Source organism: Falco naumanni, chromosome 1 (genome assembly GCF_017639655.2).
Source record: "Falco naumanni isolate bFalNau1 chromosome 1, bFalNau1.pat, whole genome shotgun sequence".
NCBI lineage: Eukaryota > Metazoa > Chordata > Aves > Falconiformes > Falconidae > Falco > Falco naumanni.
Window position 1 is genome coordinate 17,993,079 of NC_054054.1, and position 16,554 is coordinate 18,009,632.

The 16,554-nt window shown below is 40.0% G+C and overlaps 1 protein-coding gene across 9 annotated transcripts in view; it reads right to left on the reverse strand.

Moving 5' to 3' along the window:
* MAPK10 (mitogen-activated protein kinase 10) overlaps positions 1 to 16,554 on the reverse strand; it is a 175,547-nt gene that overhangs the window by 40,778 nt on the left and 118,215 nt on the right. For 8 of the 9 annotated variants that reach the window (XM_040583285.1, XM_040583244.1, XM_040583274.1 and 5 more), the window contains one exon: positions 13,940 to 14,011. In XM_040583285.1, the coding sequence (XP_040439219.1) occupies positions 13,940 to 14,011 (72 nt within the window). Of the gene's footprint in view, positions 1 to 3,559; positions 3,632 to 13,939; positions 14,012 to 16,554 lie in introns of all 9 variants that reach the window. The other variant, XM_040583226.1, reaches the window with a different exon arrangement.

Consider the following 16,554-nt stretch of genomic DNA (forward strand, 5'->3'; position numbering starts at 1 on the left):
CCTGCATAACATGGTTGCAGTTGTGGAATAAGTGTCCGCAGGTGACAGGCTGTATGCCCATCTGTGATTTATGCTGAGAGAAGCTGACATCATGCTAACCTTAGATCTCTCTGCTTGTCTCCCCAAGCGTTCCCAACTGCAGAATTTAAAGGCACATTCGTCCTTGTCTGCCCGAAATGCGTTCAGCTGTTAAACAAAATGAAATGAAAATACACATATAACTACCACTTTCACAGCTCACCATAGGACTAAGGCACCTTGCTAACTCCTTTGGATCATTTATGCAGGGGTGATAAAAGAGTAACAGTTTCCCTCATAAAATTCTGAGAAGAACACATGGAACAAGAGTCAGCTCACATGTACAGCCAGCTTTCCAAACTGCTCCTGAGGCAACACAACAAACCATGTTGCCATTTTCTCCTTGCTTGAGGCACAAGTATAGCCAAGCTTCATGATAACAATGATAACAGTTTTCTGTGAGCAGAACTACTGCTGCCAACCTTGAAAAGAAGTTCTGTATGACTTTTTTTTTTTTTTTTTTTTTAAAAAAAGCTTTAGCTCATGATTAACTGTGTCATGTGCATACACCAAAAATGGTAAGAGAAATACTAAAATTTCAAGGATCAGTAAAGATCATGGGGATTTTGGGCACTGAAAAGCGTTCACCCACAATTGGGGTTTAAAAACAGAGATGGATTCTTTTCTGAGTTTCACCCGAGCAATTTCAGTGAATCCAAATGGATTACACGAGTGGAAGAGAGCTGCAGACTAGCTAAGCACTCCACTCCACACTTACTCAAGGGCATTCCCTATTTTTCTGCTTGTGAATTTTCCATGACCATGTAAGGCAGCTGTATTTTGCTACAGAAGTTGTGTCAGTTAGCTGAACGGATCATTTAGTTCTGTAAACAGAAACTATCAAACAACCTGTACTCCTTAACTGCTGGAAAACGGCAAACAGTAGATTTTGCAGTCAAATATACGACTGACTGTATTTCTCATGAATATTCAATCTTTCAGTTTCAAAACTGCTTTTCATAGTTATTTATGCATAAAATTTGACACAATTTAGTATTAAATACTCCAGAAATCACAGTGTAGTTGTGAAATGAAGCACTGCCTGTGAAGAAAAAACTGCTGATAACAAATTCTGGTACACTGCCAGTCTTAACCCATTTTACACCCATTTTATGTCACAGAGGAAGCTTTTTTTTTCCCCCCTAAGAAACAGATTTCTAATTACTCTTCCTCCTTCTACAGTTAAATACATCCTTAAATATGCTGCCCTCGAGTTCTTAGGGCTCACAGTCCCTGCTGATGGAATTACACAGCCACCCAAGTCCATCACACATTTGAAGAAATAATATTTTTTACAGAAATGCTAAGCCTTATCTATACAGACTGAAGGAAGAAGATGCCATGAGGTCATTGATCTCAGCAGGCTGGGTTTGCCCTTGCAACTTTCTGACTGGTTTTCAGCTGCTGCACAGACGGGCACAGGAGCCAGAAGTGCCGAACGCCTGCCAGCACCTACTAAGCAGTGGGGGAGTGGGAGATGCATTTGGAGAAAAAGTGGCTTTGAGGAGGGGTGCTCAGTGGCCTGAAAGAAAGCAACATCATCATTCTCTGTTCGCATAATAGAGACTTGTGGAACGGCCCGAGAAAAGCAGAGCAGTACACAAAACACTGTAAATTTAGCAACATATTATAAATACAAATGAAGAACGTGAACTCAATTACAGAACGATCCTAAACAAATCAGCAGCTGGTAATGCAGATTTCTACGGGGTTATTGCAATAATACACAGCACATAATGGTTTAATTATAGAGGCTTCGTGTGATTTCTTTCTAATAAGTATGCAGCTGTGTCAAAGCAACCAGTTTTTGAAGTGCTATGTAAGACGTGTTCAATTCTTTTTGTACTTGATTTCTTTAAATGATATCTTACAAAATGTAAGACTATTAATGTTGATTTTACATTTTTGTAACTGATTTTGTTCCGACTACAAGACTGCACTATGCTAACCCCCACACTTAAATTTCTCACTCTGTGTTCACAGAAAACACAAGCACAGCCTGAGCCAAATCTTCATGGAGCAAATAGGTGCTAATGATTTACATCAACACATCGAAGGAAAATTTACTTCCACATATGCAGATGAGATGTGCTCCAGATCATATGAAAACACATGGGAATTTTAGCTTTCATTTCAGTGTGAATATGCTCATCCAACACTTTGAACAAAACACAAATCAGAATCTTACTAGACAAGGCTGTGAAAATGTTAATGGTATCGTGGCCTACTTTCATTTCTTTAACACTCTTCAGATATTACTTTTTCCACATTTTAATCGAAATGTTGACCCCTTTAAAGTGTGAATGAGGCCAAAATTGAAGTGCTAAACTGAATTAGTAAATATGTCTATATATGCAGACACACACACACATACATAACTACACACACATATTCAGAGAAAATTACATAAAAATGAATAATGCCTGGAAATTCCTGTGCCATCTAGGTACAGATTTTAAATTAGAAGGAAAACTTGTACACAGGTCATCTCCATTTCTCATTTGTGTAATCCTAGGGACCATGAACCACTGCAGTTAGACCAAGCATGCACGGAGCTATGTTGCTGAAGTGCAAAAGAAGAAACCACTTTCACAATCTGACAAATAACAGAGTATACATCAAAGCTTTAATAAAGCATCAAATGAAGTAAGAATTATGGCTGCCGCAGTCCTGACTGTAGAATGGTCCCTAAGAAAATGTACGTGCACCTAGTCTGCTTGGACTGCTTGTCCACTGATGTAATGCATTTATCTATAAATCACTTCTTGTTGATGTCCAAAATGCTTTCACATAACAGCTACATGTACTTAAATAAAGGATGACAGACTGAAGTCGACTACAACAGTTCCCAAGGAAATTCCCAGCCTTTTGAGTCATTAAATTTATACAAATTTAAGTGATAATTTTTGTCTTGGGAAGCAGAAGTTGTCCCTAAACTGAAGCCATTTCTTACTTTCCTACTTCAATACCACTTGCAGAGCAAACGAGGAAAGAAATCAGCATTTCTAAAAGTCACGTCTGAGTTAATCATACCTTCTTTCTAAAATGCAGAAGCTTTTACGTGCCATCCTGAGGTAAGCAGTGACTTGTGCCTGCCAATCTACAACCTGAACTTGAAACCCCTGACATTTATGAAACAACCCCACCCACCCCACCCCCTGCCAAATTAATAAAGAGACATTTATAACAACAAAGTCAAAAACAAGTGGTCCCTGGCTGCAGAAATAGATTCTGACGAACCATGTAGGATGTTGTTTTCCATCTCCTTACACTGTATCGGCTGTGGTTTCCACCTAGGGCTTTTACTGAGAGGCAGTAACGGTTTATTGACATTTTGGTTTGCACGGATTTTGCAGTGGGACTTGACCCAGCTCTTTAGGTACAGTACAAATGTATGTCAGCACTAGTCTAGCGGGAAAGGGCTGGAGGGGGAAGGGTTGGAAGTACCTACTGGGGCCAAAACGGCTGCTAGGAAGGATACGATCAGTGCCAGGAAACAACACAGCACCTTTAATCATTTCTCCCATGATGCACCCTACTGACCACATGTCAACTGAAAACAAAAATGAAATGAAGGTAAACAAGAAAACAGGAACAGAACAACAAATAAATGAGAAGACTTATCCCATCATGCTATATAGCTCAGAGCCTGCAGCCCACACTGCAGACACAGACCTGCCTTCCGCTGTCTGCAGGTGCTTCTCCGCTGGAGTGTACAAGTTTCGTGACAACGTAGCAGGTCTCAGAAAGATTGACTCCAACAGTTTCCTTTACACCAGTATGGACGAAAGACAATACTATTCAATACAGAAAACTAAGAGAGACTCACAGCTGGCTACTGTGTCATATTACAACTTTGTAATTAAAACTTACCAATTAATTTTGTCTTTTTAAAGCCTGCATTTGCATTCATTACCTAGCTTTATACTGCTTTGTATTGTAAATGAATCCTGGTGTCTGTATTCAATGAGGATATGCAAATGGCTTTTCCTTTATCCTTTCAGTTACCAGAGATCCATGTATATTTTCACAAGCTGAACTGCCAAAAGCCACAAAAGAAACCTGGGTCCTTGTGAAGACATATCCACCTCTTAATCAGGAATATGAATATAATTTGTTGAGATCATTCGACTCCAATAATGCTTGCTTTAGAGGCTGTTGGCTCCCTTCCACTGAATCTCCGTGAAGCCAGCAGTCCATAATGGGGGTCTTGAGAATCTCCTAAGATTTCCATTTGCTGTGGTAGGAAATGGTGGTTTCTAAACAGGACAGTTGAGACACTGAAGCTCTACGCTGCACCTTCCACATTGAAATGCGGAGCAAACTGGGGCACTATTTACCTTGTACAGAGAAGAGCAGTTCAGCTGGGTCAAACAAAGCTAACCACGATTTACACTGGAACACAAGATGAAAATCAGACTCCTTATATCCAGTATGGGATTAAGGTGGCATTTTGCCCCCTACCGATACCATGAAACCACATTACCTCTGCTGTCCTTGCTCTATGATAAGTCATAGGGCATGGAAGCAAGAAGAGGGACAGACTGGTCAATCAGGGCCAGAAACTGTGGGGAAAAAAATGAAAACGTCATGCTGCTTGATTAAATGTATAATTTCATATTGAGCAACAGTTTAAAGTGGATTTGACTTTGAAGGCAAATGACCTGTCTGTGGAAATCTTTACATGCCTGGGTCTAAGGTTCCCTGCTGCTTTATTTAGCACATGAAAATCTTAATCACTACACAATAAATAAACCAATAAACAAAAAATTAAATAAATAAAAGGCTACTTGTTTGGAAGCAATAAGCAAACCTAGAGATGCAAATTATTGCTGCTTTCATCACAAGCTAAATGGCATGCAAAATATCAGGAAAAGATAGAGCAAGCAGTTGTTTGTTCATCTGTTATTAATCCCTTTTTATTTTCAGAGGCTGTCTTCTGACATTGCCGCTTTATGCTGTGCTCAAGAGCAACACACAGCAGTTGAAATTGCTAGTGACTTACTAAACTCTAAACTGTGTAAAGCAGAGGTGATCATTCTTCTCTACTCCTGAGGTTTTGGGAAGGAAGCAAGCTCTTTGAATACTTCCGAATCAGAAGAAGCAAAGATGAACATCTGAATATAACCAACATCCAAAGAGAAAAAAACCCGTGCCTTCTCGACTGCTGCCTCTTTTACCTCTCCTGAGCCAATTAAAAGTAAGTCAAACTGGAACCCCGAGTTTCCCTGCATGTTTAAGGAAAGTAGTTAGTTGGAGGTTAGGAGTTTCAGCACACACAGCAGCAGCTGTCGGGGGCCCCAGTTAAGGCACTAAGGCTCATGCAAAGCTCCAGGAGGGACTGCAGTACAGAGACCGAAGCCTCAATCCTCAGTTTCGTCTAGTCTGAAATCGATCCAGAGGTCGTACGAGTAATTTCAGTTGTACGTGCATCGGAAAAAGAAACAACCCACATCCTCTAAACATTCACGCTCAACTCCAAAGCACTGAAAATTTGGTTCAAGATTTTTTCCAAATGCAAGATTCTCACAAAGACTGGTGATGTTCCACCAACACGCGGAATATCCCTAAGTTTTAATCAAACACGGGTTAACTTATAGTCAGAGAGACCGCTGTGTGACTCTACGTGAAACTTCAGTTTAGCAACTGTTTGCCTTGATGTTTTAGGATCGCATTAAACAGTGTTAAGGAATTAAACCTACAATTTCTCACAGCTCTCTGAAGTGAAATTGCTGAGATTTGGATAGCCCTTGATGAGAAGCCCCCTCTCCATTAGAATACCCGTGTCCTGGATTACTAAGAGGAGGGGATTTTTAATTTGTTCAAAATTCTACAAACCAGATGACTGCGCAGAGCTGCTCTGAAATGCATTCTTGCGTGTACATATACTTCAAAATTCATCTGTAAAGCAAATCTTAACCTCTGGGCCACCTCCTGGTCCTGACTGCATGCCAAACAGTTGACTCTACAGTGATTGTGTCAGAGCTGTCTTGCAAAACATTTGGGGAATCAATCTGTCCTCCACAGGAAACTCCAAAATCTCCCTGGGAGCTTGAATAGAGTTTGGAGAGGCTGAACAGAAGTTGCTCTGTTGCCACACAAACCTTGTTGTGCCCTAGGGAAGCAGTCTGGGCTGGCTGCGGGCTCAGCCCTTCACAGGGAAGATGTCCAAAAAGATGGTGGGGAGAGAAGGAAGAGTTGGAATTGAAGAACATTAATACGACATTTATTCCTCTTTGTGCTTTAGCCTACCATACTTCCTGACCAGAATCAGTGCCTGCTTATCTTTCCAGGTTTCAGGTTCCCTTCAGCAAAGGTGCAGAAGGATCAGGAATTGCAGAACTAGCCAAAGATGTTTCTATATGGAAAGGATCCAAACTAACCTTCCACGGACACCTCCCTTGCAACTCAGCTGTGGATGCAGTCTCCTTTTCTGTTTCTGCAGAAGGCTGCTCTTACCATGCTGGATGAATTGAAAAAAGCGTGCATGTTAGATACTGAAGACACCGTAGCTTGTTTCCTTCCCCATTCCTTTGTAATGGCCCTGCATCCTCCTCCTGCCAAACTGCAGGTTCTCTGGGACTTGAAAGAACACAATGAAAATGAGCCCGTAAGTAAAACCTGCAACTACCCTTGCTAAAACTACTGAGGTGGCTCCTCAGACCTACACTTAGTAAGCTCTGGTTTTCATTCAAGAAAAATCATGATATTCAAATTAAATTTCCTGAAATGCATGCCATGGAAAACTCTGGAGGCCAGAGATACAGGCACGGCTGAGTGAGCTTTGCTATCTTTCCCAACCTCATGGGTTAGTTCACACTTTCTCTCTCTGCCCAGAGCATTAGTGAGAATGCCAAACATTCACATTTGTCATAGCTCTTGTTTTAGGTGATGCAGAAATCATCTGCAAGCTAAAAAGGGACGATCATGTCCTCAAAACTGACTCGGCAAGACTATGATAGAGATAAATCTGAAGCAAATCGTGATACCTGATTTTATCTGTGTAACTGTAGGCCAAAATATTTAGGACACAATGCTGTTTCCCAATGGCTAAGGTGCAAACTTTAGTAAAATTTCAAGACAACAGAGCACGCCTATCACCACAGTCTCTCCAAATCCTCCTCAAATGCAAAGCCACCTTATTGGGTAGGACCTCCCTTTACCTCTATCGCTGCTGTTGAGTGCTCCTGCAGATCTGCACTGAGGTCTGCTCTGAAGAACCATATCTAGGTCCTAACTTGAATTTTCAGGAAGAGAGCTACAGCAGTTTGTACTGGACACTGCACCTTGTTGTCACGGTTCTTTCTATTATTTCTATGTAATTAAAAAAGGACACGGTTTAGAAAAATTCTTGGTAACACATGGGCAAAGCTGCTTTTTTCATAAGCTCCAGGCAGCAGAGCTACTAAGGCTTCAGACTGCCAACGCCAAGGGAAGTCTGGGTTGCATAGCACTCCTACAAGAAGATGGCCTGAACACTTGAAAAAGATTACAAACATCTCAAACCCACCAAACCCTTCCCTCTCTCAGTTCTATCTAAATCATAGCAAACTCCCGGTTTTGTAACATTCCAACCTCAGGACCTCACTGAAATACCAAAAATCTTCTCTTCATGCCAGTATTTATTACATGCACAGATTTCAACATGTTTTAACAAGTGCTCAGCACAGTATCAGCTCAATCCATTAAGATTCCCTGAGAAAGTCTTTCCTTTCTAATTTGAAACACCACTTTCCAGATGATGTTACTTCAATATTTCTCAATAACAGTAATAGAGTCCCAAAGTGTCTGAATATTATTGACTTCTAATTTACTACCTGCCACTGAAGCTGCAAAACACTGTAAAGCACAGCTACACGCCTGACAGATTCTAGATGGAACCAGAAGGGAGTTAGCAGAATTTCACAAGTGTGATGCTTCAAACCAACGTATGAATTTCTCATTTTTTAAAAACTTTCTGTGAGTTCCAAACTGGTATGCCTCATGCCTTCTTACGACACAGCTGAGCCGTTCGCTCCCTGGGATTCAGACTAACAGATGCTCACCTTCATTTGGCATAGACAGAATTGATCTGCAGTAGACAGGCAGAGGCCAGAGCCTGGCCCACCAGGAAAAAGGCAGGAGGTGGTATGAATCACACCCCAAATTGTGCTCTTCCTCAGATGTTGGCTGTTAGGTTGCAGTACCAAACAAGTGTTGCAAAACTATTGTTTTTCCTTGGGAATTCATGCTCCACTGTCCCTTTCAGAACAGCAGAGCTTGCAGAGGACTGGAAGGGATGTCACAGGATATTAAGAGGCAAATGTATATTAAGAAAAGGGAATCCCAAGATGAAAGCTCAAGAATGAGTGGAGGCACAAGGAATGACTCATGCCCTTCCCTGCCTCCTGTTTTCTTTTGAATATAATTATATAAAAAAAATTGCAGTAGGAGAGACCTACAGAGACTCTTGCCAAGGGATGTTAAACACGCTACACTGCATCTAACAGACAGTAACGTTGAAAATGTGTTTTGCAGATCCTGCAGTTGCTAGCCTCACACCCTCTTTTTAGCTCAAGTTAAATTTTGAATTCGAAGTCTCTTCCCAGGTCTCAAAGAGTATTCAAGTACACTCATTTTACCCCTTCCAGCAGGAATCCCACAGGTAGTCTCTTCTGCTACAATACAAACACATTAACACGTCTTTTCAGTATACCTATATGCTTTCATAGCTGATAAATTATATGTGATTTTGGATGTGTTCCAGTCCTCTACTTTGATCCCAACTGGATACCTACATGCTCCTGACAAAAGGCACTTTCGTACTACCTTTTTGTCTACAATTTCCAAATTCTCTGATCAACTGTACCAGTGAAACTCAGCTCAACCTCATACAGTTGCCATCAAGCAAAAGCTGATTAATGGCACAAAAAGAAAAAAAAAAAGGCATTTGAAAGCATCCAGTTTGCATAAGTGCCTGGAAACGCAACTAACTTGCCTTGGCTGAACTTCATGTGAGGCAGCAGTACGTGCAGCACACAGCTACACCCCAACACTTGGCCACTTTTGAAACCACATGTTCAGATCCATGCTGAAAATCTTAAAAGGTGAGCGTTGGGGAAACGAGCAATGGATCTTCACTGTAGCAGCTGGGATTCACGGATCTACTCCAAATGCCACGCAGATCACAGACAGCATGGGGCTCTTACACTAAGTGCAAATTGCACTTTAAACTGTTACGCATATTTGAGTTAAAAGAGAAAGAAAAGAATGGCAACAGCCAACTGTCTTCACAGCTACGCTGAAGTCTTTGAGACAGATCTCATCTCATATGAGCAAACTTCGCCCAATAAAATCATCATAATTCAAACTCTTACTATATTCTTGGTAACATCCTAAGTCTAAAACCAAATACCACATACCTAGGGAGGAATCATCAGCTGAACAAAATCCAAACTCAGCCATCAGAGCCAACAGACACTTAAGCAGCAGGCTAACACACACCAGCTGATCCAACCTCCAGAGCCAGGCCACTCTTCATATTCTTTAAAAAAATCACGATGCTAATTGTTGGTTTTGTTTTTGTTTTTTTTAAAGACATAACAAGCCGTAAGAGAATACTGCTGGGAATATGAAAAACAACGGATTGCACTAAACAAAAGTGCAGATGTTTTATTATACTGAAGTTTAAGAAAACCCTAATAAGTGCCAATCGTATTTCAAATGCAAAGACAAATTCTGCTGAGTGGTGGAAAGGCAACACCTTTCCCTAGAAGACATTCCTGTTCAAATATTTTTCCCTAAGGCAAGCAATCTTTTTCCCCCTGTCTGAATTCCTGGGAAAATACAGAATACTGTCAGATGTCAGGGGTCATCTCTTAATCCTACTGCCTTCAAAGACAGCTGGCAGGCAAAGGAATTTTTTTTCAATCTGGCCACAGAAAACATTAACTTCATCTGTTAACACTGACTTCTCTTCACACTCCATCTTGGATGTTTGTAGCTACACAGAATAAGTTTGGATTTTTTTCTCTTTTGCTCTCTTAATGGTGTTTTCTCTTTTGACTGTCTTAGACTAAACTATGTGCAGCAGGAATTCTGTTTTCCATATTCACCACTGTAATCCAGGCCTAGCCAAGTTTAAGACACTTGGCTGTTACCACAATGTATCTCTATGACTAAATCACCGTTTCCTTTTGGATCTGCTGAAGGACTCATAGATGAACTTGGTGAGTACCATCCTTTACATGCCTCTCCAGTACTGAAAAGAAATGCTCTTTGATTGCTTTATTTCCCCACTAAGTCACATGTGCCTGTGGGACATCACTGTGGCCTCAGCAGCTCAGATCTTGAAAGCATTCAGACCATTTTAAGTTTTCCCTTTTCTTAAAAAAACCCACAGAAATACATTTCTAATCCTTAAATTAAAATCTTAATGAGATTTTGAAGACATTATTAGCTAGAGCTGAACACAGCTTTGGGGAAAGTCCTGGGGTTTTCCAACGTAGTTCCAGTGGCATCCAAGAGTTTGGGCAGTTTTCAGTTCTCACACTCTTTCTGATTTAGCTGAGACAAGAGTGGCATAAGCATGGAAGAAACACTGAGCGGGAAGCTCAGAAGCAGACTACAAAAGCTTACCAGAACTTGCCAGGAATATTTTGGTCTGTAAATCCATCTGGAATTTGATGAAAAGGTGGATTTCTTCTCATGAGGCTCTGACTTCTGACAAAGAAGTCTCCTTGACAGTATTTTGAAATGTCTGCTTCAGGTGAGTCACAAGGAGCAAAGGTATCTGCAATGCAATTTCTACCTGGCACTCTCTGGAAAGCTGGAGGGTTTTCCTATTTTTCTGAAAACCAGCAGGCTCATTGCAAACTGACAGCACTTGAGTGCACCAATCCTCTAGCCCTGCTCGATCTCAAAATTCCTACTAGGTCAATTAATTTAAATACCTCACCAATATTCACAAAGCAGTAATTTTAAAGTTTGACTTTTGCTAATGAAAATAGCAGTTAATGTGTTCAGAGAGCATTTTAATAAAGTTAAGAAACATACACTTTTTTTTGAAAATGCATAACTTAACATTTGTACTAACTGGGACAGTTATCACATACTGGTACCTGTAGTCTGTACAGATTCCAGAGCTTTCCTATAGTAACATAGAGAGACTTTCTTATTTATGTAGATGAGATGATCTGAAATTAATCTTCTCCATGTTTTAATTTCAATGAAGACTTTAAAAATGAATTTTTATTTAAAGTCAGAAGCACCAAAGTGCAATGGTAACTCAGTGCAATGGTTTAGTTAAGATTAACATTTTATAATCCTTCTTTCCATAAAACTTGGCAGCAGCTGTGAGTTTTTTCCTAGCTGTATACTGTGCCATTCAGGAATGTTCTTACTCCAGGCTAGAAATGAGCAAGCTCCTTATATTGGTAGCCAGTGGACACAGTAGACGTTCTTCTGAATACTTAAAGAGAAGTGTAATTTTTAGTTTCTATACAGACTTGCCTCTGTGAAGTTTACCTGCAGCTGCATAAATGCGTCTCCAGCTCTTCTCATACCTAGGAGGCAAACTAGATCTGCTCATCAACAGCCACGGAAGGAGGGGAGATAACACAGTATTACAGACCCAGACACAAACCAGTTTTTCTAACAGCGAAAACTCTTATTCGTGGGGTCAAACTGGTTAGCAAATGAGCATTAAGTTGCAAATGAACATACAGATTCCAATTTTTTTATCTTTTTTTTTTTTTCTTCTCCCTCTTTTTTTTTTTTTTTTTTTTTAAACTTCCAACTCACCTGAATAAACCCACCACTAAAGTGTGGTAGCAGTTGTGACCTGGCCCACATATGCTGCATTTCAGGCTATGGGATTTCCAGTGATTTAAATAGTAGCACCATCCCAGAATTCACACAATGTTTTCTGCATTTGTTCAAAAATTCAGTTGTTATTTTTAAGTGATGCTGAAATGTTAAAAGGTATTTTAAAAATATTTTGTTGCTATCCCTGAATAAGACAGTCAGAAACAAAGTAATTCTCATGTTTGAATGATTATTTTAAAAGCTATGTTGTTTAAATTATATAGCATTTCTTTTTTTCTGGAAACAGGTGGAAGAATATGACTCAAATATCACTTGTTATTGAAAAAGAAGAGCAACCCACTAGCCATGGTGCAATATTTTTACACTGAAATAGCTTTTTTCTGTATTCTAGTTGCCTATCAACTAAAAACTCGATCAGACTTCTCTCCAAATAGATTAAATGGAAATACTCCCAGTATTTACAGCTGAACCTCAAGTATAGTTTGGTCGTTTAGTTTTATTTTGTACATTAAAAAAATAAAATAAAAAAAAAAAAGAGGAAAAGACCATAATATTTGGAGGAGGAGTTATGACAGTGTTTCTGAGGTGTTGTTACCACTGAAACACAGCGTAACTATCGCACTGAATTACAGGTCTTAGCAATGCTGGGAGCTGCTCTGCACATTCAGATTACAGCAGAAGGTGGGCGAGCAGCCTGCTCCACACGTTGCAGGAAGAGCTCAACGTCCATGGAGCAACATCATAAAGCATTCACTACAATAAAAACCACCACTCTTCACTGACATGTTTTGCATCTGATAACTTTCCTGTCCATGTCCCTATAAGACTGGAAGCCAGTACAAACAGGAGGTATCTGCAGTTTGCCCATCTACCCGTTAGTAAAGTACAACTGCATCTCCACCGGCTACCAGGCAGAGCTCTGTTTTCCGAGAAAGTCAACAGAGCTGTGAGAATAGGACAGGCAGGACCTAACTCTGACAAACACTACAGGAATCACTCAAGAGCCAGCAAAAAAATAATTACTTCCATGACTACATGTCTGTAAAAGCTGGATTTTCTCCACACCGACTGCAAGTGTCTGCTGATGCCATGTTTTGATGGTGTCTTTCTGCCAATGTGCTGAAAATAACACATCTTTTTGTTTCTGAAAGTGGAAAACATGTTATGTTGCCGCATTTTATTCTGATGGGCAAAATACACACTACTTACACTTCCCAGCCATCACGGGCAGGTTGCCTGGCTTGGCCTGTGATAAACCAAAGGCTAAGTAGATACCTCCTCTTTTGTTTTCATTTTCTAATATTGCTTTCACCACCTTGAAAGTGGTAAAAATAATATCACCCAAGACGAGAAGAACAAGATGGGAGGGAAATACAGTTTAATTAAGGACACAGACCTCATGCAAGTAAAGGAGAGCCCATTTTTAAATCCAGAGAATCTGATTTCAGGCCAATTTGGAAACCACAGCAGATAAACGTTTGCCTTAAACTGGGAGAGTAAAATTCTTCGTTTTGTTTTAAAGAAAAAAATGTTGTATTGACTCAACTCTGAGCCTATACAGCATTGAGATGAATACAAATCCATGATGCATTAGCAAGCAAAAGATTATGATGCCACCACAAATGTTATGAAGCCACTATTTCCAAAACATAAAAGCAGAAAAACAGATTTACAGGAACCAGATGGGCCACATTAGGATTCTTTTTTTTTTTTCCTTATTTTTCCTTTGAAGAATAATAAGTAAAGCTATCCAATTTGCAATCATAATGCTTGTTTTGTATATTGCTTATTAGTATGACATAAGACTACATAAAATGGAATGATAACAGGTTTAAATATAAAGTAACTTATTTGACTGAAATAATTCTGTGTTCTGTTTTTCGTTTTCAATTTTGTTCGTATCAGTAGTGTGCTATTTTCATTTACTCATACCTCTGGGATTCAACTTTTTGCTTCTATCTTTACAGTCCTGGTATAGTCATTATATGGTAAAAGGGACGGGGTGGAGGAGAGGAACAAATAATAGGTGAAGCTGTAGCAAATGGCACAAGGATACAGTCCCTTCCTGGAAAGAGGATTTTGTGGCGAACCATTTCTCCCATAATGCATCCCACAGACCATATATCCACTAGAACAGCAGAGACAGGGAAGTGAAGAAGGAGGAAAAAAAAAGCAAAGTTAACTACAACATTTCACTCCTAAAGGAGGGGAAAAAGAGCAGGTTGATCAGAACAGTACAGTTTGTTTCATGGTCTTGTTGATTTTTTTTTTTCCCAAGTCTCATCAAAAGCTAAAATAAGTAAATAAGTAAAGGCTGTGTCAGTCAGCTCAATGGTAGTTAGTAGCAATGGTGGAAAATCAACATTTTGGGGAAAAGGCCCACAGCTAGCAAGCAAAGATAAAGTAACAACTGCACAGACCCTTGGTATGCCCTGAGTTTATGGTGAAAAAAACCAACTTTTTTTCCTTTCTTTTTCTTTATAGAAAAAACAAAAGCAAAAAACCCCAAACCCAGACAACAACCATCTGGAATAAATCCTACTTGCAGCCAGGCAGTTTCTAGGCTTTGTCCTGCAGGACTGAGTCTCTCTGCAGCAGTACACAAGAGGTTCCAGAGGGAACTGCTCACACGAGTAAAGGCTGCAGAGATAAATACCACTTTTAAGGGTTACTTAAAACTCCTGCTTCAGGATCTGTACCTATGTTCTACCTATAGGCACCTATCTATACGTATCTGTCTGTACCTACATACCGTCTGGAAAGAACTGGTAAGTATGACCCATGTGGACTCTGCTTTTTACTGCATGGGTACTCAAAATAAATGGTAAAACAAATGCTTCACAGGACAAGTACCAGCAAGACTAAGAGCATTTCTTATCTTCCTGATCCTGCCTCCAGCTTTTAGATGCAGTATGCATAGTTACATGATCTGCCTGACTTGGGAGGGGGGTGGGGAGGTGGGTTTGCCCTTTAAGTCTTACAAGAAAAAAGGCTAGATAGATAGTGACACAGAAAGAAAAGACCTGTATTCCATGTGATGGGGAAAAAAAACCTGCTTTCAAATGCTTTGAAAGACTACTTTTTCCCTCAGCTTTGAATCCTCATTTTGTGGTTAGGTTTGACCTACACAACCAGTTTCTCCTCTTTTTCTTCCCCCTTCTTATCCTTCAAAAGCAATCCAAAACAAACTAAAGAAACAAACAAACAACTAATTTCTTGGTAAAACAAAATAAAGGTGAAATGTTCCACTTGGGAAAAGGAGGGTACAGGTATCGGGGGCATGGGACAGCAAGAGCATGCCTGAGGCAGTGGCAGAGTTTTCTTCGTAGTGACAGTTTTGGGACCTTCCACAGAAGTGCAGCAACTGGTGATAATTATGCATCTTTAGCCAACCAAGTGCAGAAAGAAAATGAAAGCAGTGAATAGTCTTTATACAGGCAGTGTACATAGTAAAAGGGAAAAAACCCACAACCAGTAGGGGAGCTTCAGTAATGTGGCAACATAGGCCAGAGCAGGGAAGCAAACCACCACTCTGTTGACTTCCTTGGGAGCTGGATCAGAGCCTCCAAGCAGACTAGCTCCTCGAACAGCTGACCTTCATTTTCAAACATTCAGTTTTCTTTCTCTGTTTACTTTGTTTTCACTTTGTACAAGTTAAGATGAGATCATTCATCTTGAGCCCGATCCACTGCCCAGGGAAGTCAAAGGAAGTCTCTCTGTTAACTTCAATGGGCAGCTGAACAGGACCTTTGGATGTGGCAAATGTTCTCAGTACCTTCCCAGCTGTGTACTTCATTGCAAAAGCGTGTCTAACTTTTTCTTGGTGAGATTTTAACTGTGAAAAGCAAGTGCTTTCTCTGTCCTTTCAGGGACACAATAACAACACATTGGTAATCATCTACTAAATGTCTGCAGAGAAAAAAAAACAACATGCAAGGGTGTTCATTTCACAATAGAAAGAACTCTGGACATTGACTAAGGAACTATCTAAATCATGCTGAGCCTAGATCAGATCTCTAATGGCACTTACCAAAAATACCAGTTACAAAATACTTTAAGGAAGATTATTCCTTTATCAGGTATTATTCTGTATGCTTAGACTCTGGCTAATAATTCTCTGCTTTTTAGACTTTCATGTTAAAATGTGTACTGTAAATTCATAAACATTACAAATAATTAATGCAGAGACTTGCTAATTTTGGAAGAGGTTGTTTGAGCATGCCTTTATCATTGCTTAAGTCATGGAATCGGCTCCCAAAATCAGTTTCACTGCCCTTTACAGGATGTGGCTGGCTGATAGTAAAAGTTCTCCTGCAGGTTAGCTAACCACTTCAAAGTAAATTAAGTAGGAGACTTCTTAATAAATTCTGGGGTTTGACGTTTGCTGTATTTGTCATAGAAAAGTCTCCTTGTCAAACAGACAAGTGGTAGCTTTTGACAGCTGAATCTGAGTCATAGTGGACTTTTCTCCGCTATACATTGCATCCCATCCTTTCTTGCCAGGTCTGTCTGGCATTCAGATGCAATTCTCTGTTTTGTTACAAAATGAGTTACTTACAAAGTTTTCTCTTCATCTCCTGCAAAATGTAAGTTATTCCTTACCTGCTTCTCTATAGTAAGGACCCCCTATCTGCTTTTCACTACCTTTCCAGGGACCAAGAGGTATCCAGA